This window comes from Arvicola amphibius, chromosome 3 (genome assembly GCF_903992535.2).
Source record: "Arvicola amphibius chromosome 3, mArvAmp1.2, whole genome shotgun sequence".
Lineage (NCBI taxonomy): Eukaryota > Metazoa > Chordata > Mammalia > Rodentia > Cricetidae > Arvicola > Arvicola amphibius.
This window is the reverse complement of record NC_052049.1, coordinates 153,453,997-153,479,983: the sequence shown is the minus strand read 5'-3', so window position 1 is coordinate 153,479,983 and position 25,987 is coordinate 153,453,997. Positions and strand designations below refer to the sequence as shown.

Genomic DNA, 25,987 nt, shown 5'->3' with positions numbered 1-25,987 from the left:
GTATTTGCTTTCAGCTAACACATACCCCTCTGTATTTTGTTTTCTCTAAAATTTTTGTGTGTCCAAGCTTATTTTTTCCCTTCGAAACCAGTCAGTTAAACTTACTTTAGCATACTGTAATAAAACTCATTTCTGTATTAATCTCAGCATTCATTTCTTTGTTTAGAGATAGTTTTTCTTGTCTTAAATGTTTAAATTGTGTAACTTTAAAATGCAAGTATTTTACTTGTTAAAATAAATCCTTTTCATCTAATGTTGCAAATCTCTTTTTCTCTGTAGTTACCCTTAAGAATGCTGCTATGCTGCTGGAGTTTGCAGCAGTGTACAATGCTGAGCAGTTGAAACTGTCTTGTTTACAGTTCATAGGGCTGAATATGGCAGCCTTACTTGAAGCAAGGTTGGTTGGGTTTCTATGCTCTATGAGTTTTGTACCAACAGATGTTTGTATATAAATAAAAGATGCACTTGGACCTTAAAATTAAATATATATTTACCAAGTTGAAAAGAATTTGACAAATGCTATGGAACCATTACTTTCAGGATTAGAGGTACCATGGGAACTTCTAGTGTTTCTAACAATAATTTAAAAATTATTTTTTCATTGAGGCAGGTTTTGGCTATGTGGCCCGGGACAGTTTTATGCTCCCTACTCATTAGGATTCTGTATGTGTTCCAGGCCTATTTACACTTGATTTTTTTTGTTTTTTGTTTTTAATGAAAAATTTTGTACCTAAAGAAGATAAAATATTACTTCGCACTGCTAAGTCAGTGGTCAGAAAAATGAGGGTACATTTGTGAGCGAAGATTTTTGGAATTGGAATCTTTGGTGTCAGTTTGTATTTTAAGATATTTAAGATAATTTATCTTCTCTTTCAATAATAATAATAATAATAATAATAGTAGCTAATACTACGTATTATAATAATATTATATATACACACATATATATATAGTTTTATTTTGTATGAGTAGTTACAATAATTAATATTTAGTGTTTTATATATGCTGGACATTTTTCTAAAAATGATACATAGACTGATTAATTTTCATGTACTTATGAAATAATTTTTTTAAATATTCTTGTTTTCAAATGAGAAGACTTGGAGAACTTTTGTCCTTTTTAATTTGGGTGGCAAGAGCTGAGAAAATCTTGGTCCTTACAAATGGTAGCAAATGATGTGGAAATGCATGCCCTTAATCTTAGCACTCTGAAGGCAGAGGCAAGTGGATCTCTGTGACTTCAAGGTCAGCTTGGTCTACATAGCAAACTCTAGGTCAGACAAGGCTTTATAATGAGATGTGTATCAAAGCAACAACAGTGAAATGAATAAACAAAGCAAAGCTAATGATAACAACTTACCCACCCACTTTGCAAATTCAACATGATTTTTAATTAAAGTTTTTTTTTAAAACACTGAAATAAAGTGCTCTGCTGTTTTCTTGAGATGAATCATGAATGGTCTTAATAATCACCAGTTAGGACTGATTTAAAGAAAATTCTGTTGCCATTTAAGCATCTTTTTTTGTGATTAAATTTTTAAAATTCAAAGTAAATTAAAAATATATTAGAAGCTGATTAGGTTTCTGGACTTAATTTCATTTCTGACATTAGTTATTCTCTTGAGCAGGTTTATTTTTCTGTATTGTCAAATTGATCTCATGCAGTTTGTCAGATAAGAGGCTACGAAAAAACAAAACAAATATGTAGTGAGGTGCTGCGGGCAGGCCTGCTTTTCATCCTGCCCAGCTCCCGGCCACCGTCTAGCTTATACCTCGAAATAACAACACACAAACTGTATTCTTTTAAACACTGCCTGGCCCATTATTTTCAGCCTCTTATTCACATCTTGACTAACCCATATCTAATAATATATGTAACACCATGAGCGGTGTCTTACCGGGAAGTTTCTAGCGTACGTCCATCTTGGGCTGGAGCTTCATCGCATCTGGTTGCAGAGGCAGGGCAATTGTCTGAGCCATCTACCTTACTTCCTTCTTCCTGTTCTGTCTACTCCACCCACCTATTTTCTAACTTATTAGGCCAAGCAGTTTTCTTTATTAATTAACCAATGAAATCAACAGATTGATAGAAGACCCGCCTCCATCACAAATACCAATATTTTTAAAACTAATATAATGGAGAATACTATATCACATGGTTTTCTGTTATCCTGAGACAGATGTTTCCTCGGAGTCACTTCGGGATAGCACCTGCTGTGGTGATGTCTCTGAGTGATTTTGCATGAGTAGACAAGCATAACTTTGTAGGTCAAGTTAACTGTTATTAATCAGGTATGTGTTTGCTAAAAGTAAAAACAAAAATGTACAGAAATATTAGGAAAAGGAGGACTGTAACAAAATTTACTTAGCATTGCAACCTAATGTAAGTAATTATCCTCCAGGTACTGAAACTTATGGTACAAATTTGCATATGAAAGTTGCTTTGTACTAGTTGTAGAAATAGCTTTAAAAACAACATAATGCGGGGTTGGAGAGATGACTCAGTGGTTAAGAGCACTGACTGCTCTTCCAGAGGTCCTGAGTTCAATTCCTTGCAACCACATGGTGGCTCACAGCCATCTATAATGAGACCTGGCGCCGCCTTCTGGCTTGCGGGCACACATGGAAGGAATGCTGTACACATAATATATAAATATTAAAAAAAACCATAATGCATGTGTATGTATACATATTACTTTGTATATATAAAACAACTATACACACACACACATAAATGGATGTAAACCTTGTTTTAAATTTTCATTGATGCCTAAAATACCTTCTGGAACTGGTGAGACTTGAATTCATGTTGAATATAGTTGACATAATCCAAATTTCATTTTATTCTGGAAGATGTTAAGACTCAGAAGCAAAGTGAGCTCCTCTTGGTCATGGAGGAAGTTGAGAGCAGTGATAATGCAAGGATACCCTGATACCTGGATGCCCTGGTGCTTAGGGCAGTGTTCTGTCATTGCCGTACTCTTTACACAGCTGGGCTTTACAGTCAGGGAAGAGGTTGAGAAAGGAGTATTTGGTGTCATATTGCAGTAGAAAAGATTATATTTGTTCCCATTCCAAAGACTTGCTTTAGTCTTATCAAGATATTTATATAATGTTTGTTGCTTACCTAAAATTTATAGTATATAACTATACCTATTTCAAAAGGAATTTTTATAGCTAGTGTATGTAAACTTGAAAAAGAACTTTGTTACTTATTTGACAATTCGAAATAAACATACTTGGAAATCTTGATAGCTGCTAAATTCAGTCTTAAGCTAGAATTTTACTTTCTGTTTTTCAGGTCTCTTGATATTTTAAGTGAGGATGTTTTGAAGGATCTTTCCATATTTTACAGAAAAATGGTAATATTTTTGTTTTCTTAGTACAGATTTTGTAAGCTATGGAATTGCCTTTAAAAACAGGGTATTGGACCAGACATGACAATGGAATAATTTCATAGTGAATGCAAATACATTAACTTTTAGAAACTAGAACCTAGCATTTCTTTCAAGTCTCAGATAAGTGTGAAAATCAAAATTGAGGCATAATAAAATTAATACATCTCTTATAATTTCTTTATAATAAAAATCGCTGTTTCAAAGTTTTAGTTAGAAAGGCCAGAACAGTACAGAGCATGGATTCACATGACTCCTGAGAGATGAATCAGCCTACACTTACAAGAAAGCAGAGCTGCCTTTCAGTCCCCACCACCAACAATTTTATGTAATATGCTTTTTATTGAATCTATTAAAAAATTTTCCCCATTGTATTTGAGTTGTTAGGCATCCTAGACTTTTTCTAGTTAATGTTACCACCTGATATTATAAGTGGTATGTTTTATCAATTTTTATAAATGTGCACAAATTTTGTATTTAAAAAGTGTTATGTTTCATTCTGTAGATTCCAGCAATGGAGAGAAGAGTCATTACACCATACCAAGATGGACCAGATATTAGCGACATGCAAGTAGAGGATGGGGATGTCTTTTTCAAAGAAGAAATAAATATGGAACCAAATCACTCGTAAGCACTGTTCTCTTTTTTCTTTCCCTCTTTCTCTTCTTCCTTACCCCGTTAGACATTTGACATTTTATATTAATATTGGATTTATAAATTGAGAACTTCTGATATAGGAAGTAAGAATGTGCAGTTTTTGTTTTGAGATAATAACAAAGTAATTATACATGATTGTTATTTTAAATCTAAACTGTTTAACATGTAAGTATAAAAATACTGTAGCCTTCAGATAGGCATACAGGTTAGTTAAGTGCTTTTGTCTTAATGCTCTCTTCCAAACCTCCTGAAGTTATGGTAAAGGCATTTAAAAAGGCATGGGCTCATGAAGATTAGGACAGATGGGTCCCATCCCTTTCTGAGCCCCGTTCAGCCACATTATTGTCTCTTCCATCTTGGTAGAAGACTGCAGGTTTGTACTCAGACTGGACTAGAGAGCATCCTGAGAGGAATGCAGCAGCCAGAGATAGGGTGACATTTTCTCAGGAGTCCTCTGTAGATTCTGACTGCTTCAGTAGATGGTCACTACTCTAGCTTTTTGGCATTGTGAAAAAATCCCCGAGAAAAATCAGTGAAAGGTTAAAGGGTTTTCTCTACCCTCCAGCTTCCGAGGATTTGTTCATGTCCAGCTGGCACCTTTGCAGAGTATCACAACAGTGCTAGCTGGCATAGCAGAACAAGCCTGCTCACCTCGTAAGGCCAAGGAGAGAGAAAAGGGACCAGGACACAATACACTCTTCCAAGAAATGCTCCAGTGATCTCATTTCTCCAGTTAGAACCTTATTTCTGAATAGATGTAAACTCATAAATTTGTTAATCCTTTGATGAAATTAGACTCATTATTATGAAATTCTTTCTTGTGACCTACTTTCGAGCCTCATTCCATCTGGGGCCACTTTATCTGTGGGGGGACATTTCATATTCAGTCCCCAACAGTGATCCATAGAGATTGAGATTTGGGAGTCTATCAACAAGATGTGGTTCTAACAATTTTGACAACCTCTGCATAGAATAAATGCCTAATTAGTATTTTAGGCTAATTCTTTATTAGTATCTTTGGCTTACATCATAGAATTACTTATTTCTGTGGGACAAATAACTTGGTAGGATGAAGTCTTTGGGTGTTGAAGTTATCTACGCTAGACAAACAGCTCTGTACCTCATGGAAAAATTCTTGAGTTCTAGAATTATTCTTCTAATTACTTTCTAAACTTTTTTCCTGATGTGGTATCATTTTGTACAGTGGAAGTTACACATATTGTCCTAAAATGTATAACACACAATATTAAATTATAAAGTTCATTAACATTGAGTTAAATAACTCATTAACTGCCATAAAATGATATATTCACAGCTGGCTTACAGAACTGTAGTATATAATGTGATGTTAAATATTTCATTTAAATAAGACAGTTGTTGCACTCACAGATACCTACTTTTCCTTTCCTGATTTATAGTATTTAATTCAAACAATTAAACATTCACTCAAATACTGTAGAGAAACTACCACAAAGGCTGCGGAGCTTTTCAATGGGAAGGAACACTGCTGCACAAGTCTGAGGATCTGAGCTGGGACCTCAGCACACTCTTAAAACCCAGGCCTGGCCATATTCCTCATAGTCCACAGCCCTAGGAGGTGAGACACAGGAGGTTCTCTGGGGCTTGCTGGCCAGACAGGCTGCAGACTCAAGGTGGGGGCCTAGGCGTTAGTGTGAAGTAATAAATACAAACAAACACCGAGAGCTCCAGATTTAGTGAGAGATCTTGTCTTCAGGGAATACGGTTGAAGGTGGTGGAGTAGGACTCCTGATGCCTTCACATTGTACAAACAAGCATGCATCTCACAAACACACACAGGCACGCACACACGCACACAGACACACACACACACACCAGCACAGAATGTTTTTATTTGAAGATTATAGTTCATGTAACTATGTACAGTGTTGTTCCTTTTTTAAAAATATTTATTTATTTATTGGTAAATGTTTTATTATGGATAGAAATCTCCTTGACCTGAGATTTTTTTCTTGTAGCCAGGATGCTGTTCAGTTCTCATTTCCTCTTGGTACAGATGTATGTCCTCAGTCTTGCCTTGGTGAAGCTGAGGGTCCCTTTGCCCTTTGAGTTTGTGCTTGACCAAACTCTTTTTGCCTTCGATTCTATGTTTGCATTTTCCAAGGGAAACAATGTTCAAGAAGGCAAAAACAAGAGCTAAAAAGAAGCCGCGGAAGCGTTCTGACAGTTCTGGGGGCTACAACCTTTCAGACATTATTCAGAGTCCACCATCGGCAGGTTAGTGTGTTTGCGTGTATTTGTGGTCTGTGTGTGGAGGTCGGGGACAGCTGGTAGGAGGGATTTCTGTCCTTCACTATTATGTGGGCTTCAGGGGTCCAGATCATCATGATTCACCAATCACAAGAACCTTTACTTGCTGGTCCATCTGCCAGCCTTAATTTAAAATTTTTTATTAGTTGCTGAAAATGTAAAAGATATATGCAGGTATGTACATGCAACATGGGAATACCTTTACACTCTATTTAGACTCACTGTTAATTTATTGCCACATTTTCTTCCTTCTCTCCCCTCACCCTTTCCTTTCTGTGGTTCTGAGGATTGACCCTGGGCCTCATACATGCCAGGCAGTGTTCCTGCATTGTAGCTCTATCTATAGATAACATCTTCTGTAAGAAGCACAGTTGCCTGTTGCCCACTATTGTACTCTAAACATTCCGCACACAATGCATATGTTGACAGAGCTGTTTTTAGCTGACCCGCTTGGAATACTCTGTAGATACACTGTTCTCATAAATATTATAGTAAAACTCTTAAGAAAACTCTCTTCTAAAACCCAATACCAGCATCAGATAGTTAACAAGTACTGTATAGCTTTACCCAGTACTAGCTTCTGCATCCAGAGTTCCATGGTTACTCTTTTTAGAGTGTTGTTTCAGCCATTGTTTCTTGTTCTGTCAAGGTTAACACTGCCTTTGCTTGTTAGTATCTCTTAGCTAAAACAGTATCTTCCATGCTATTTGTTTTGTATTTTTTTCTCAGATGTTGAGGCTAGTTGTTTTGTGTGTTGTCCTATATTCTAGATTCATCTTATCTATATTTAAACTATGCAAAATGTTAGTATGACCACAAGTAAGGAGACTCCAATATGGCTTTTCAGGTGGTAGTGTGCCCACATATGGCAGTCAGACATGACCTGGTGTGTTTTCTGTCATAGCATTCACAGGCACTCTGCCCTGTGTTTGACTTGTGTTTCTTGGGAAAAGATGGCTTAACTTGTACAAATGAAGTATTTGATATGTTTGTTACAATTGAAGGAAATAATGTTAAGAATAATGGGTTTAAGTAACACAGAAGATACCTAATTGTTGCAAGGAGAGCCTGGCTGCTTGTTCATCCCAGCTGCCCAGCTAGTTTAGCCCTGAAATGACTACACAAAAACTGTATTAATTAAAACACTGCTTGGCTCATTAGCTCTTGCTTCTTATTGGCTAACTCTTAAATCTTTACTTAACCCATTTTATCAATCTGTATATCACCATGAGGTTGTGGCCTACCAGAAAAGTTTCAGCATGTCTACCTCCAGCCGTGGATCCATGGCGTCCCTCTGCCTCTGCTTTCTTCCTCCCAGAATTTAGTTCTGTCTTCTCTGCTTACCTAAATTTTTCCCTATCAGGCCAAGGCAGTTTCTTTATTCATTAACCAATACAAGCAATACACAGAGGGGACTCCCACGTCACTTAATAGGAGAGATTATTTGCCTAGATTGATTTATGAAGCATTAAATGTCAGAATTAGGAGATGTAGAAATGAGAAAGATACATTTTAGGGTCTTCCCAGACATAACATTCTGTGATTTTTGTATTCTCTGTTGAAGGCTTTACCTCTAGTCTAAAGACAATGTGTAGGTAGAAAGGGCTGGATAAGTGGTTGGACAGTTAGGAAACTGGGAATCTTTCAGTTACCTCATGACTTAAGGAAGAAGTAGATACTTGATTGGATTTAAATAGTATGATTCGATTGAGTGTGTGTGTGTGTGTGTGTGTGTGTGTGTGTGTGTGTGTGTGTGTGAATGTGTGGGCTTATATGTGTGTTAGAGTCTTATTCTCATGGGCTAGGGAGTTGTTCTATGGGTAAAAGCATTAGCTGTGCAAGTGAGGACCTGAGTTATAATCCTCAGAACCCAAGTCAAAGCTGGATGCAGAGCAGGAACATAAGTAATCCCAGTGCACCTCTAGGAGATGGGAGACAGACAGAAATCATTGAATCACACAGGCTAGCTAGCTCAGCCTGGTAGATGTGGCAGGAAAACAGCAAAGAAATCCTTCTTCAAATAAGATACATGGTAAGGACAGACACCAGCAGTATTATCATACTCTGATCTTAACACATCTGCTATGATGTATTCAGGAAATAGTCTGGAAAGCCTATGAAGATCTGAGATGATGACAGAAGGAACAGATAGTATTTGCTCTCTTGAGTCAAGTTCCATATACATTCTGATGTTGCATGATTTCTGTGGCCCAAGCAGATAATGGTGAAAGTTAATTGGGAACCAAAAGGAAGATTTGAGCACAAGGCACATGTCATCAGAAATGACTATGTGGAGACCTAACATGGATGCTGATCCTTAAAATTAGACAAGTGGTCCTGTTAAAGCGTTTCGTTTTGATCAAAAATATTTGCTTGCTTCGTGTGTCAATTATTTGATTCTCTTGATTTTATTGGGTTTGTAAAGCATACAATTTTAAATGTAATGTCTGAAATAAAAATTTAGTTAAAATACCTTTGATAGTAGGGGCAAGGTTGAATGTCATTGTCAAGCTATTTATAGTAATGAACAACAAAAGAGAACTACCATGTGTCTGGTGAGCTCCTTAAAGGGACAGCACTTTTCTGAATGTGTAAGAGACAACACACTTTATTTTTAATCAGTTATATAGCTTTTACAGCTCAGATAATGCCTTCATCTTCAAATTTTCTTTTGGCATGCTATATAGATTCTAATTAGTTTGAAATGTATGAATTATCACCTGAAATCAAGCAGAAGTTTACTTTGTATTATGTTTGTAGTGAACCTGAACATAGGGATAACAGAGGCATTTAGGTCCTTTCAGGGGGTAAGCTAATTAAAAATTTCAAATGACAGATTTTTGTTTTGTATAGAAAACAAACTGAGGAACCCTTTGTCAGGCTGCCAGTGGGATCAGTAGGAGCCTGTGTTCCTGGGCTGACTGCTGGCACACAGCGGAGCCAGTCCCTCCCTGCATTGCACAGTGGCTTTGATAGCTGAAAAGGGACAGCAGGGGTCAGGAGGTTGCTGTGGAGTCAGTCATCTCTTCTCCCTTCTTACCTTTCTTGAGGAAGGAGGTTAACTCTCTTCAAAGCAGATCCTGTGGAGTTTTGTGCTGTTGAGGTTTATTGATGAGTTCTTAGAGACAGGATGAGCCACAGTTGTGCTGCTGTCTCCTCCATGTTAATCCTTCACTTAATGTCTGTATCTTAACTTTAGCAGTACTGTCGGTGTAGTGAGTATCATTTCAGTGTTACTGTAGTCTGGATCTGTAAGCTTCTTGCTTTCCATTTGGCTCATTGAGTGAAATGCATATATGTTTAATATGTCTGCTTAACATTTATTTACTTTATTTTGTTTTATATTTTAGGATTATTAAAGTCTGGGAAGACCAATTCTGTGGAGTCTCTTCCAGAACTGTTGACCTCAGACTCTGAAGGAAGCTATGCAGGAGTGGGTAGTCCCAGGGATTTACAGTCACCTGATTTTATAGCAGGGTTCCATTCGGATAAGGTCGAGGTTGGTATGATAAAGCATTGTTTCCTTAACACCATACCATGTTGGATGTGCCTACATTTTACCTTCGTTTTCATTATAGTCTCTCAAATTTTCTCAGACTTCCCTGGTGTTAACAAAAAACTAAAACTAATATGTATAATGTATATTTTTATAAGTTATGTATTTATTCTAATTGTAGAAATTTTAGTACAGTTTTGAAACCTTTATAATTCTAATCTTTTAATATATAAAATATATTGATGCTAAACATATTGATATAACATTGACTATTGAATATAATTCTGAAAGGTATATTTGTAGCTAAATTCCAGAAACATTTTAGGAAGTGGCTATTAAAACAAAATAAAATTTATAAGAAAAAAATAATTTTGATAGTAAGCCTGGTTTCAAATTTTGTAGTTTCTCTCCCACTCCTCTGCTGCAGCGTTCCTCCTTAGCTCTGAGGAGGCTTTCTCAGGATGCCTTTAAATACCTGCTCCACAGTTTTCTTTCCAGGAAGGAAAACAGTTACGTTTTTAGAAATTGAGTCATTTTTCTGCAGCCTTTGCTGTATTCACAAAACATATTGGAACATCTAGGAGTTTCTGAGACTATAAATTTGTTCTTCTTACAAACTGTTCAGGTTTAATGCAGAACTCTGAAGGAAATTGTTGTTTTCATAAGGTTAATCCGCAGGACAGTGAGTGTAGGGAAGTTGAACCTTCTGCAATAGCCGTGATTTCAAGACTCCTTTGAAGTGTCAATATTATTTTATTGTAGTATTTTTTATTTAAAATACTGCATCCTAGAGTGTATTCTAAAACATTTGTACCAAATTTTCATGTCTAAGGTGGATTTTATTTCTAAAACAGGAATTTTAATATTACTACTTCATCTTCATATCTTATATGTACTGCTTGTATTTTTGTTTGTTTGCTATTTGTCTGAGTAGAAGTTTAAGGTGTGAACTTATTTTCCTGTGTGCCCAGCAGCTTGTAGTAAGTGATGAGGGTGAGCTGGCTAAGTGCTAGGCCTGGAAACAGAACTGGCAAGTGTTAGCTGATTGGATGTCGCTGACTAGACATGCTGAGCTACTAAGTTAGACGCTTGCCATTACAGATTAGGTTCCCTTTTTTTCTCACAGGGGAAAGCTAAACCGTATGTGAATGGAATACCTCCTGCATGTGCTAGGGAAGATTTCAAACCATGGGAAAAATCACCAACATCTAAATCTGCTCCCCAGTTCATTCCCAGTAACAGAGTCGACACTGCGGGCTCGTCCAGTTGGGTTGCTAGCTCTTGCAGGTAGGATTTTCTTTTTTCTTATTTATTTATTTTAATTGAAAATTTTTTCATATGATATATTCTGGCTATGGTTTCTCCTCCCAGATCCTCACCCACATCCCTACCCATCCAACTACATGCCTGCATTCGTTCTTTCTTTAGAAAAAAAACAGGCAACAAACAAAAATTCAACAGAATTAAACAAAAAAGAAAAACCACAGGAAATACACATAACAGATATATACAAAACCCCAAATTCATAAACCATAAAATACAAGTAAAAGTTCAGAAATATTAAAAAAATGCCCAAACAAAGCAATATGAGGCAAAATGTCTACAAAGTGCTATTGGGTTCATTTGTGTTGGCCATATACTGCTAGTGTTGGGGTTTGTGCTTAAGAGTGATTTGTTTCTGTAATGAGACTCCGTTGGAGAAAACTTATTTTTTGCTTTGCAAGCAATTGTCGGTTAGAGATACTTTCTGAGTTAAGGACGGGAGATCAGGCCTATGTTCCCCTCTCACTGCTGGGACACTCTCTGGCTTAGACCTGTAGAGTTCCTGTGTATGCTCCCATAGTCTCTGTTAGTTCATCTGTGCAGCAATTCCATTATGTCTGGAACTTGCTATTTCCTTGGTCTCCTCCATCCCCCCCTGACTCTTAAAAGATCTCAACCTCCTCTTTCACATGGTTCCTATAGCCCTGCAGGGCAGCGGGAAGCTTTGGTTAAGGCATGCCATTTAAGACTAGGTGTTTTGAAGTCTCCTCTCTGCACATGGTCCAGTCGTGGGTCTCTGTCTGTTCCCATCTGCTGCAGGAGGAAGGTTCTCTGTTGATGGCTGGGTGAGACACTCATGTATGAGTATAGCAGAATACCATTAGGAGTCATTTTATTATGTTCATTTAGCAGGACAGTAGCTTGGCTCTCCCCTAGGCCTGTAGCCTATCAAGTCTTATGTTTTTAGCTACCCAGGCAGTATTAGCTATGTCCCATCTCATGGAGTGGGTCTTAAGTGCAGTCAGATAGTTGTAATGGAGGACAGGAGAGAGAGGGAAAATCGCCTACCTGAGTCGCAGCCTGGTGTGGCCACTTACGGATATGGTTTTCATCCTACTCTACTTCTCTAAAAGATTGCTATATATTTTTAGCCAAGTGAATAGATTCAATGAAGAGTGTTAATTTATACACAGAAAATCATCTACATGCTTAAAAGTTGCTTACCAGCCTTCTCTCTTCCAGGTATAATTTATTATAAAATTATATTTATAATAAATATAATTATAATGTATTCAGTGATACATAAGTTGTGTAATACCTAGAACCATCTTTTAATTGTTTTGATAAACATTTAAAGAATAGCTGGTATAAAGTCAGCAGTGAGACTAGCTCTCTGTTTCAGCACCGTGTACATTCACAAAGTCTTTAGCAGTTGTAGTATTCTCAACAGTAGTGTGTACACTAGCATGTTACTTCACGGAGAAGTATTGCCTAGTGAGAATACTGAGTAGACTTCGTTTTAAAACATTTTTACTACTGATATTTTACAATTTTTTAATTTATATTGTTACTATTTTGAGAATTTCAGACACCAGTACTGGATTAGCATATTCCCACTGCTCCTCACCAACTCCTCCTGCCTTTCATGTTCAAACTCATGATCTCTAGTTTTGTAATTATTATTGCTTCATATGTATGTATGTATGTATGTATGTACGCACGTACATATACACACAAGCTACTGAGTTCATTTAGTTTTCCTCATATGTACATGTGATTAGAGCTTGGGATTGGATAGCCTATCAGGGAGCTTGTCCCTAGACTAGGAAACTGATTCCCTTGCTCTCAGCAGCCATCGATTGCCTGTAGCTTTTCATCTGTAGAGGAGCCTTCTGAAAGCTCCTCTGCCCATGTTGGCTTGTCTCCTGGTAGTGTCATTATGCAGGCCTTGCGTAGACAACCTTATTGCTAAGATGCTATGGGTACAGCTTTCCTGCCATGACTTAAAACATCTAGCAGTAGAATTTCTTAGTGAAAATAAATAAATGATATATGAGTCTTGAATATATAATATGAATTATTCTTAGCTATATCATAGATTTCACTTGTATCAAAAACTACTTTTGGAGATTGTAGAATTTTTTTCTCTTAACGGTGCAATTCCTATAGCCCCAGGACCTCTTTCCCCCTTACAGTGCATCTGCCCGCCCTCCAGTGGGAGGTAGTCTTTAGTACCGTTGAGCACTGCCATGTTTTCTGAAAAGTGCCTGTTTTTGTTAATAATAGATGGTAGTGAGTAATTCATTTGTTTTTGAAAATGAAATGATTTTTCAGCTTCATTTATCTGTAAGGATAAGGTTTTAATTAGAATTTAGTGAGTTCTTTTGCCTAATTTAGATGACGTAGGACTCCTTTTGTTGTTTGGTTTTTGTTTTATTAAAATAATTTTAGGTTTATTGCTTAACTTGAAGACTTTAAAGTAATTGTTATATACGCATCTGTGAGATTAGCTGACATTCAGAATACCTTTTTTGAGGTTGGCCGAAGCTAACAAAATTATTACTTAGACTACAAATTATCATCAGTCTTACATATAATTTACAGGCTCAGTTAAATTTGGTGTCGGGCATTATAAGTAATGAATGCTTTTTAAATTTACCTATCTATCTATCTATCTATCTATCTATCTATCTATCTATCTATCTATCTATCTATCATCTATCAATCAATCTATCTATTTTTGTCTTTTAGCCCAGTGAGTCCTCCTGTTGTGGATTTCAGAACCATCATGGAAACAGAAGAAAATAGACAAAAATATAGCGCAGCACCAAAGTCAAACTTAGGGTTGGTTTAATATTTTTTAACATACTGGGTCTTTACTCTTGTTTTTATACAATTGATATAATGATTATAAAGGTACCTTAGCCTCAGTGCTGTTTGCTAGCTGTGTGCTAATGACTGAGTTGGTCTGATGCACTAATGCAGTGGAGTGGGGTGTGGCATGCTAGAAGGCTAGTAGACAGTTGTCGCTGAAGTGGTCATAAAGTCTCATTTCTGAAGAATGCACAAGCCCGATATGAGGTATTGTGAAAAATATGGTATTCTGGGGGTTCATGTTTAACCATTATTTGATCATCAGCAGTATAGACTGAAACAATTGAAAATTAATAGAAAACATATTATGATGATCTCGATTAAGCAGACATTAATGCTAAGGGGTTTGATTTTTGTTTCAAGTACAATGATTTTTTTAGGAAACTGAGATTTCTTAGAAGCAGTGAAGCCAGTAGAAATAATTAATTGGTTTATTCTAATTTTTAGAAAAATTATTTCTCATGGAGTCAAACTTTCTCAGAAGCAACGGAAAATGATTGCATTGACCACCAAAGAAAATAGTTCAGGAACAAACAGCATGGAACCAGTTCTGACAGCACCTTCAAAGTCCCCCAAGCCAGCGAATGCATGGTATGCTCTTCTTGTTAAAGTTCAGGTGTCTTCCCTTGGCTTCTGAGTTCCCCTGCATGTGTTTCTAAAGTCCTTCTAAATATTTCATTTCCCTTGTTGTTTTTTAACTTAAGTGTTGGAACTTGTACAGTACAGACTTCTAAAACAATGTTTGTTTTATTATAATTTTAGATGTATTGACAGACATCATGGTTTCAAAACTGTGGATTTGTGTTTTACTTTTGGATGTCATTCTTGCCATTCTGTAGTTTCTGTTGAGAGATTTAATGTTTCAGTTTAAGGAACAAATACATTAAAACTTTACAACAGCAAACTTTAGTTTTAATAATATGGTCCTTTGGTCCTTCTGTGTGCATCCTTGGTTCTTTCCCATGGTACAGATGAAGCAGCCATCAGTTGTTCGAGCAGTGCTGTTGACTTTGTGTTGCATCTTGGGAGTTTGTACCATCACAGTCTTCCCATGGTGGCCACATTGCTAGCAGCCATCTCCAAAGATGAGTTGTGTAAAATGTTATCTTTGCCTCCTGTCTAGCTTCCCTTTTTGGAAGCTTGTATCGTAATGCTTGGGACCCAATTTAAGAGAAAGGTACATGTATAGAGGGCTAGGGATAGGAGAATTCTCAGTGCTCATGCCTGTCACTCTATTCCTGAAGTTTTGTTGTTGTTTTCTACCACTGAAAATGGAAATTATTTTAAAGAGAATAGTGAAAAATTGATTTTGCTCTGAGTCTGCCTTCCAGAGGAGCAGTAGGTGTGAAGCAGGGCCAGTGAGGAAGGAAGCAAAGGCACAGGAAGTATGAAAACCAGCTAAGAGCTGTTGAAGATTTGATGTGGGTCTGTTGCAGTACTCGGGTTTTTCTAAACACAGGCAAAACCGGGTTTTAAAACTGCTGTCATGATTCTAGATGTTACTGTATCTGAGAGAGGTTGTTAAATACTTGAGGATATTTTGAGCTTTATAATATGGATTTCGCAGTGGCATCAGTTAGCTTATTTTAAAAGCCAGCAGCAAACAAGGACAGGGAGTTTCAGGATTTTTCCTGGCAGCAGCTTTCTTGGTACCTATGTGTCTCATTTGCTGTGGTAGTTTTTGGCCTTTATATTGTACTCCCGATTCAAATCCTGCGATCAATCCTTTTAGTGTGTAAATGATCCTCCCGTTTGCTGTGTGTGAAGCAGAAATCCATGTATACACTGTATACACACAGGAAGCATGTCCAAATTGTCAGTACTGCAATAACTAAAACCCGATACAGCTTTGTCATCTCTCATTGACGCTTGGCTAAACATTTTATAAAGTACAGTGCTGCAGAGTAATGAGAGGGAGGGAGTGTGACTAAATATAACCATGTAGCCGGATCTTAGCAATATATTGATAGGGGAAGTGAAAAAGCCATACTGTATGACTCATTCATAAAACGTTAAAACTAGTGTTTGATTAGCATTGCTGTTTGCTTCAGAGGTCTCTGTTATGGTTCATTTTTATGTCTTGTTGTATTAGTATGTTGGTTCTTTTGCTTTTCTGCTCCAGTTGGATATACTGTGTGCCTATGTGTATAATTGTGTGATTCCATACAGTCTCCCTTTTGGGATCCCACATATGTTGATGATCTTTGGTGTTTTTCCTTTATTTCCAGAGATCTTAGTTTTCTAATGGGCAATTTCTGCTTCTACTGACAAGGTCTGCATATTTAGGTGTTAGAATTCTCAAAGCTGAAGGAGGTTACCACTGATACTCAGTTCTCTCATTATAGGTTTTTACATGCTTTACCATTTCAAGTTTAAACTTTACACACAGCACACAGCTATTATTCCTGTTTTCCGTTTGCCTTGTGATTTCAAGTCAACTTTTCCTTGTACTAAGGTAGATGACATCTGGCACCCCAGCCACACCACAGAAGGTCTGGTCCGATGGGTGTCTCCAGAAGATAGGAGTTTGTGAGGCTCTTTCTGTCCGACCAACTCAGTTTCTGTCTTCCTCCACACACACCAGTTGTGCCTGTAGCTGCTGACTGCTGCAGTCATGCTGACCTCAGGCTGCTGTGCGTTTATGTCTTGTTCTGATATTTAGTGAAAACGATGCGGTGTTCAAAACCTCAGATTTTGATGTTTAAATTTAGTCAGCTCTTCCCCCGAGATCATTGGAGACATGAGCTGAACCCCATGCACATGGCACTATCTTCCTAAAATGCAAAGGAAATGGAATATTGCTGATTAAGGAGAGTTCAAGGAATATGAGGAGAAAAATACCATTAAATCTGGCAGAAATGTGGATATTTTATTGAAAAGTAATTGTGTCATGATTAAATATAACTGATACTTATTACAAAGTTTTTATGAGAACACAACTGAAAAACTTAAGTACAAACGAGTGATTAACTTTATATATCTTAAGATATCAATACAATTTATATAACTGACAAAATACAGATTATTTTGACTTCTAAGCAGAAGTAGTATCTAAATTTAGTAATGATTGAAAATAAATGATTTATGTTTAATATTCTTTTATAACTTTAGACTCAACTACATTTCTTCTTAACATTTTTAATCTAAAGTTAGCATTTTAATCTGCCTTGTAGGTCAGCTTTATAGAATGAATGTATGATGGTGGTATATTTTTTAGCTACTTGCATTTCATTATCTGTAGATTCACCTAATAAGATTTGACTTTTGTAGATGTTTTTATATTTGTCTCTTAATTAATGTAAAATGTGCAGTTAACTAAAGCACAAATGAGCGTGCTAAATCTTAACACTGTGGTTAGGGCAGTGTTCACAATACATGCAGCCATTCTCCATGTTCCCAGGATATAGTTGTGCCTTTGCTACCTAGAGTTAGGTATGGCCATGGAAAATGCTAGCTAGAATGGGGTTTTGCATTTGAACCAAGTTCTAGCCAGTTGAATTGTAAAACTACTGTAAAACTTTGAGTGTGTGTGGGATCTGGCACTTCTCGTTTTCAAATGTTTTACTTGGAGAAATACATTTTTCGCTATCATCTTGTGGAAAATATATAGTCTGTGTGGCCTGGCATGATGTCTGAATGTAAATTCTTTTGAGCTAGTTTATATAAAATAATTGCAGTTATTTAGCCTTTTTGACCTGGAAATTATTATTCATTAAAGTTGCTGGGGCTAAGGAACAAAATCCTGACTAATTTTTGTATGGAAATAAATTTCTACAAATATTTCTCCATAAATTTTCTGTGGCTTTTAGAATGGATAATAACCAATGCCCAAGTTCGGAAAGCAAAATTGTGGGAAACAAGATACTGTTTTAAATCTGGGCATAACCAGTGGAAAGGGCCGGGCTTGCTTAGACCGCCGCATTAGCTGCTTTATAGGTGGTTACTGTGCATGGCTAATGAGAGTGTGAGTTTGAGATATTCTGTAACTGCTCTTATTTAGTAGTTTTATTATCCTAAGCAGGGAACTGTTTTTGTCTGGAAAGAACTTGGTAGGGTGTGTGCTGTTTACTACATGTGGGAATTCCTAGACTTGTGAGTGAATCTGACAGCTTGCGCTGTGCTAGCAGGAGTTACCGAGCTCCTGTATTCACAAGCAAGCTGATTGTCAGGTCTTCAACAATGCTTCCAGTCCCTCATGTCCCTGTCCTTTGTGCCATCCCTCCCTTCAGATGTGTGTGGATTAGGGCCAAGGCTGCAAAGGAAATGAAGGTGGTTTTTCTAAATCGACTTTGGATTTTTGTAGTGTGTGTGTGTGTGTGTGTGTGTGTGTGTGTGTGTGTGTTGTGGACAAGTTATTTATGATAAAGCCAAATTCAGATTAATTTTTTTGAAAAAGTTTTTTTTTAACACAAATACTTTATTAGTTCATGGTTCCAATACAGATTTTTAAAGAAGTTTTTTGTCTCCTACTGCTTGAGATTTTACTTAAAATAAGTGACTTTAACTGTGGACACAGCATTTGCTAATGAAAGGGTATGTTGCTGGAAGTGAGTGTGGGTCTAACTGTAGCACGATTAATAAGAACCCAGAGAACGGATGTTGGGGTTCAACCTGAAGGCCAGAAAAGCAAAACAGCCAGCCACTAGCTCTTATACCTCTGTCTCAGTCTGAAATGGCAATCCTGCCTCCAGGAATCTCAGAATGAGATTGTGTGTGAGAGCTGTCTTCCCCTGTTTTATATTCCTCTCTAGGGCTGGAGTTAAAGGCGTGCACCACTACTGCCTGGTTTCTGGGTCAAATTAGTGTGACTACTGGGATTAAAGATGTGTGTCACCAATGCCTGTCTGTACAACTGATCAGTGGGGCTGTTTTATTCTCTGCTGTTTTGGCAGATTTTATTAAAATACGAATGAAATACCACTATATCTAATCTAGACTCGTTACTGAGTTCTCTTAGGTCTATTTTCTCCTCTTTTACTCCACCAACATGTGAAGTGTCTGTCAGCATTGAAATGGGGGCCATTAAGTTCTCAAACTTTTTCAAAGATTATTTACTTTGTCTTTTACATGTTATATGAGTTTTGTCAAAAATACATACAAACAGATAAAGAAAAGACTTATGGACTTTTTTTTTCTGATTGTCTTAAATCTGTATATCAATTTGAGGATTGACAATTTAGTATGCTCCAAATCGCGAGCATAGCAATCTTAGTTTTTTTTTCCCAGCAGTTTTTATAATATACACACACATATATATATACATATATATGATTCATATATACACATACATACATACATACATACATACATACATACATACATACACACACCTAAGGATTTAGTTTGTGAAGCCTCTCTTGACTGGATCATAGGATTTTTTTCATGGGATTTCCTCATCCTGTCATCTTAGTATGATGAATTATATACATTGATTGACTTTTGGTGAGTGTTTATTGTTTCTGAAATAAACCCCTCTTCTTAATTATATATTATTGTTTTTATAAATTACTGGACATTACTGTTATCTTAGAATATTCTCACTAGACTCTATAATCGTTGTTCCATTCTCCTCTCAGAGTCAATGACTGGTAATTTTCTTTGTTGCTCATAGTTTAGTTTTATCTAATCTATAACATAATGTAATTAGAATATATGTATTTGGTATATAATATGTAATTTCAGTAGAATTGAAACAGGTGCATTTTCTGGTTTCTTCCACTTAGCCTGTTCTTCAGATTTATCTCTGTTGGAAAAAGGAGGCTTTAATCTTTGGTAATAGATTTTTTTTTTTTAGTATATTTGTCCATACCCTGTAAAATATCATACTTTTCTCCATCGGGTTGTTTGCAGTGGTTTCTTGTTACCTTTGTAATTCCTGTGGTGCATCGTGTTATCTATTGCTCCTCTATCTACCACAGGTAAGGCCTGTTTATGGCTTCCAAGTTTTGTTTGGAGATGTAGGCTAGGTTGACATTTCTGTTTTTCTTGGTGTGTTAATGATTTCTTTCTACTGCTTTTTGGACTCCCATTGTTTTTGAAACAAGCTAACCATGTTCATATTGTGATGTATTTCTGTGTCTGCATTCAGGGCACTCCCATGACCACCACCACCAAACACATACACATACCCTTTCCCAGTTTAGGTGTCAAACTCAGGATCTCTTGCTTGCTAGGTTAAGTGTGCTGGGCCCCAACCTTTCCTTTTATCTTTAATTTAAAGAAGTTTTTTAGTTTGCCTAAGGGAGATTTTTTTTTGCATTTGCGTTGGGATTTGCTAACATTTTTTTAATCTTTAAATTTATGTTTCCTACCAATTGTGGAAAGGTTTGGCTATTGTCTGATTTACAGTTTTGCCTTCTGTATCTCTTTGCTGGTTCTGGTTCTCTAATTATGTAGGTTAGCCACTTAGAGTCTCATAACTCACCAAAACTGACTTAAATTAATGTCAGTCATCTGTCTGTTCTTTACAGCCATCAGTTCCAGTGATTTCTATCCTTATTGACTTTTAGCGCGTGTCCATTTCAAATAAACTGGTTTTGAACATTGTGTTTCACTTTTGAAATGCCACTGTTATTTTTTTCATTTCTTTTTCTCTGCTGAGTTATTTATATGTCATTTAATTCATCTGTCACAGTTAGGGTTTCTGTTGTTACGATAAACACCATGACCGAAAACTCTTTGGGAAAGAAAGGGTTTATTTCTCCTTTCAGTTCCACATTGATCTGTCATTGAGGGACGTCTGGGCAGGACCACAAGGCAGAAGCTGAGGCTGAAGCCAGGGAGGAATGCTGTTCACTGGCTTGCTCACCCTGCTTTTTTTTATGCAACCTAGGACCACTTGCCCAGGGTTGGCAGCACCCACAGTGGGCTGCGCCCCCCCCCCCCCATTAGTCATGAATCAATGAAGTGTCTGACTTGCCTATAGGTCAGTCTTATAGAAACATTTTCACAATTAAAAGTCTCTCTTTCAAATGACTCTAGCTTGTGTCACTGTGACAAAAAGCTAGCCAGTACATATCCCAAACATAAATTTGTTGCACAACTATAGTAGCTATTTTAGTATTATGACTAATTTTTAACATTTAGAGTTTATCTCCAGCTTTGGTACCTAGTAATTCCTTTCTCTTATGGCATAATTTTCATTGGTGCAAAATCAACAAAATTCCAATGCCACATTGAAACTTGTAATTAAATAAACTTGTAAAAATTTTGAATATATCCTCCCCTCTTATTTTATTGCATACTCTTCGATAGTCATTTAATGAAAGCGTTTTTCTGTATCTTAGTTTGCTTTTCTTTGCTGTGTTGTAGCAGTGATCAGAGCCAACTTGGGGAGGGAAGGATTTGTTTGACTTATATGTCCCAGATCACAGTCCATCACTGAAGGAAGTCAGGACAGGAACTCAGAGGCAGGAACTGGAGCACAGGTCATGGAGGAAAGCTGCTTATTGACTTGGCCCCCTGGTTTAGGACTACTTGCCTAGGGTAGTCCAACAGTATGGGCCGGTCTGCATCAATTATTAGTGAAGAAAACCCTCATAGATTTTCCTACAGGCTAGCCTGATGGAGACATTTTGTCAGTTGAAGTTCCCTCTTTCAAGATGACCTTAACTTATATCAAATTGACAAACAAACGAACAAAAAGATTAAGTATATCATGTCCTTTTCAACCATGTACACTGAAGTTCTGTTTGAATAAATAGCTGTAGGAGAAAAAAATCTGTGAAACTGATCTGTTTTTACATGTTTTTGCTGAAAAAAAAATCTATGAAATCAGTTTTTACATTCCTTGACCATTTTTTGTACTATATATTGTCTGGTTGTAACGCCCCTCTGCAAAGTGTTTTTAACATGATCTTTGCTTTCTCCACAGGGCTTCTCTACCCTCACCTTCATCCAAGTCATTCTGGGATTTCTTACCAGGAGAAAAAAAACCTGTTACTGGCCATGGTTTAGGAGATCATGTCAAAAAAGTTGTTTTTAAAGGAATTGAAAACTCTCAGGCCCTAAATGTTGTGAGGTAATACATTTAAAACTAATATATTTTTTGCCTTAAAATAGTCTGTGATGGCTTCATGTTCTGAAATGATGTTAAATGTGTATAAGGCAGATGCTATAGCTTCTTGTACATTCAGGATTAAAGTTAACAAGTTCATTTCCCCTTTCTCTGTTTTCATTTTTACTTTTGGTAGTGCTTTTGGAAATATTTGCTTATAGTAAAAGTCATGTTGAAGTTACAGTTTGGAGCTTTGATATACATCCACACACATGACATGGTCACATATACACACAGGAGTGAATACAATCACTGATTCCAATCTGCCGCATGCCCCTTTGCCCTTACAGTTACCCACTGACAACTCAGAGCTTGTATACTCTCTGGACCGTCACGGCAGTGGAGACCATGGGGGATGCATCTTTCATAAAATCCAACCTTTGCTTGTTATAATTATTTTAGATCTCACCACTGTGGCTGAAGTTTGTCTCTTTGTGTATCTACCACAGCTCACCTCCACGTATCACATATCAAACTTTGGATGTTTCTAGTTTTACCTCAAGTTATTATTTATTTAATTCTTACTTTTTTGAGTTAAGATCTCATAGCCCAGGCTAGCTTGAAACTTTTTTTGTTGTCTTAAACTTGGGATACACTAGCCTTAGCTTCCTGTGTGTTGGATTACAGGTATGTACTACCTAATTCAGCTAGTCTAGGTATTTTTTTTTTATACTGAGTTTTGAAGATGCTTCGTATTTTAAATGCCTACCTGATACATGAAAATCTATCCATAATTTAATACCGGTACTTTAATTAAAATACCTTCTCTTAATATGGTGTGTGAATATATATACATATATGTGTGTGTGTGTGTGTGTGTGTGTGTGTGTGTGTGTGTGTGTGTGTATTTGTTTTTTGAGACAGAATCTTCTATAGTCTAGGCTTGCTGGTTTTGAACTTACTATGTAGCTGAAGGTGACCTTGAACTCCTTGTGTTCTTGCTTTTGCCTCCCAAATATACAGGGCTTACAGGCCTAAGGCATCACACCTGGCTTCTTTTTGTTTGTTTGGTTTCTCGAGACACGCTCTCACTGTGGGATGGTCCTGGCTGTCCTGGGACTCGCTTTGTAGACCATGCTAGCTCTGAACTCACTGAGATCTGCCTACCTTTGCCTCCCAAGTGATGAGATTAAAGGTGTGCGCCAACACCACCCTGCATACTTCTAATTGTACTTAGAAATGAAATTCTTGTAGAAATAGAAAAAGTATCAGGCTGGTAGGAATCACATGTACATCTCCCCAGATTGTAAAGTCTAGATTGTTAATAGAAAAAAAAATAGTGTCATTTGTGGTCAGATTAATGTTTTATACAATGATAAACACTTGTGGTTTTGGTTGCCAAACCACTTCTTTTCCTCCCATAAATCATTTTTAAGAAGTTGCAGTAGGTCTGGCATCCTATTATCCTGGGCTTCATCATGAATTCTAAGTAAGGTGGCTTGGACTACAGATAAGGTCTCAAACAAATATGACAGCAGCAGCAGCAATTTTCTGTTCAATTTCAATATGTCAAACAGATTATATAAGCTCTGGTTAAAACAAGTAGAGTCTTAGAAGTGTTTGACCTCAGCTTACTTACTCTGCCATGAAGATAGCACCCAAGGGTCTTAACAGAGACTTAGAATAACACTTGTTTCTGAGAACTTCTTGTGTATGCAAAAATTTTAAATATATTTTTGTTGATATTATTGATTTTCTTACTGCAGGAATATACATATAGAAGCACTGTTTTTGAGTAATTTTGTTATAGTAAGGAAAATTAAGTAGAAAGAATCAGGTTCCTATTTCCCTAGCTCTTCAAATAATTTTAGAAAGGGAATGTTTTTTTAAATTGAATTTATGCAAATAAAAAAATCAAGCCTTTTCACGTATAAATGACAAGTTAAAGTTTTAATGTTCATTGCCCTTTTTATTGCCTTTTTCTGCTTCAGAATCCTTCAGTTATTAATTAACCCTTTCTGTTCTTGTAAAGATTCAGTTTTCTCCTTTGCCCTATATTCTTGCCATCTGTGTTTGTTTGCTGCAGCCTTTTAATATACACTCAGGGAGGAATAGCTAATCTTCCACTCCACCCATAAATTTATTCTAGTGATTGCCTCACCATTGTGAACCTCACACATGTGCGGCCAGATTTCTTACAAGAGCTGTCAGTTCCCACTTTAATTCATTTGGATTCTGTTCCATTACTCAACTAAAGCAGTCCAGTCAACCTTAATAGTGCCCTGCTATGGAACTGCTCACACTAGAACTGTAAGTGCAGGTCGTTTCTCTTTACTTTTTATACTTTCTTTAATTTCTACACTATGCATGTCATGAGCATATGTCCTGTTATTAGATAACGTATTGCAGGCCACCTTCATATATGATCTTGAGCATCAGTCTTACGTGTCCTCCTGGCCTTTACATCCTGTTTAGATCTTCAGAAGCACATAGACTTTCCTTATGCCTGAAGCCAAACTTCTTGCTTTTTTAGTAATGCTCTCAGAGACCCAAAATCAGACAAACTGTAGATATATGGTAAACAGCCCGTTCTTCCTGATCTTTATTCCTTAGTAAGTTATGCTTGCTGGTCTCTTGTTAATTTTTCTCAGTAATGGCATCAAAATCCTGTCATCAGGATATTGTTCATTTTAGCTCTTGAATGTTTAATGCACACACTAAACTTGGTAACTTTGACCTAGTTGTGGGCGTGGCTCCGTGCCTTGTCTTCTATCTTCTTCCCGTCACCACATTGAGCCAGTGTGTTCTCTGTTAAGCAGACAAAACTTACTGTATTTAGGATAAAAGCTAGAATTCTTTTTGTTTTGAGACAGGGTTTCTCTGTGTTGTCTTGGCTGTCCTGGAACTAACTCATTCTGTAGACCAGGCCAACCTCAAACTCACACCCTCCTGAGTGCAGGGATTATAGGTGTGTGCCACCACCACCCAGCAAAAGCTAAAATTCTTAATATGGATCTACAGAGCCTGGCTTCTGTCAACTTCTTTCACTTTGTCTTAGGAAATAATCTCTGGATTATAGTATCTTTGACTTTTTCTTGTTCACAGCTATCCTTTATATCACCTTAACTTGTGATTTCAACTCCTTATTGCTGTGGAAGGAGCGGCGGGCTTTGTGTTATTACACCTGAAATAATCACACAGAAACTGTATTAATTAAATTACTACCTGGCCCATTATCTCTGGCCTCTTATTGCCCAACTCTCACATTCTGATCTAACCCATTTCTACCAATCTGTGTAACACCACGAGGTCGTGGCTTACCAGGAAAGAGTCTAACCAGTGTCCGTCTCAGGCAGGAGCTTCATGGCATCTGCCACACTGCCCTTCTTCCCAGAATTCTGTTCTGTCTACTCCACCTATCTAAGTGCTGCCCTATCAAAAGGCCAAGACAGTTTCTTTATTCAACCAATGAAAGCAACACATGATAGAAGAACCTCCTACACCACCTCATAGTCTATTCAGTTGGGTATTGTAGAGGGTCTTCCTTGCTTTGGTGAGTCAATTTATTACATAATTCTGCCATGCTTCTGTTACACAAATTATGATTGTTGCTAGTGATTCTTTTGTTTGTTTGGAAACAAGATCTTGCTATAGAGTTCTAGTTGGCCTGGAATTTGATATGTAGCTCAGACCAATCTCAGATTCACAGAGAACTACCTGCCCTTCCTCTGCCTCCCCAGGGGCTAGGATTAAAGGTGTGAGCCAGTTTATTTTTAATGTACGGGTGCTGTATTTGTTTGCATATCAGTATTATTAAAGCAAGGATGTCTTTGCTAGTCATTGCTCACACATGTTTAGAGTGGGTATTTTTAATGGGTATTTTGGATTGATTAAATAAATGAATAAAAACTAACTTCAAGTAATATTTGTTTTGAATATAGTGAATTTTATTGGATATCTCTGATACACAAATTTGAAAGTAAAAAAATTAAGTTTACTTTTTATAATATTTTACAT

General features: G+C 36.9%; 1 protein-coding gene across 4 annotated transcripts in view; it reads left to right on the top strand.

Moving 5' to 3' along the window:
- The window catches only part of Ibtk (inhibitor of Bruton tyrosine kinase), a 70,200-nt gene that overhangs the window by 36,738 nt on the left and 7,475 nt on the right, over positions 1 to 25,987 (top strand). For 3 of the 4 annotated variants that reach the window (XM_038321818.1, XM_038321819.1, XM_038321817.1), the window contains exons 18-26: positions 280 to 397; positions 3,302 to 3,362; positions 3,901 to 4,022; positions 6,196 to 6,308; positions 9,692 to 9,840; positions 10,964 to 11,124; positions 13,852 to 13,944; positions 14,422 to 14,565; positions 21,848 to 21,994. In XM_038321818.1, the coding sequence (XP_038177746.1) occupies positions 280 to 397; positions 3,302 to 3,362; positions 3,901 to 4,022; positions 6,196 to 6,308; positions 9,692 to 9,840; positions 10,964 to 11,124; positions 13,852 to 13,944; positions 14,422 to 14,565; positions 21,848 to 21,994 (1,108 nt within the window). The remainder of the gene's footprint in view (positions 1 to 279; positions 398 to 3,301; positions 3,363 to 3,900; positions 4,023 to 6,195; positions 6,309 to 9,691; positions 9,841 to 10,963; positions 11,125 to 13,851; positions 13,945 to 14,421; positions 14,566 to 21,847; positions 21,995 to 25,987) is intronic. The other variant, XM_038321821.1, reaches the window with a different exon arrangement.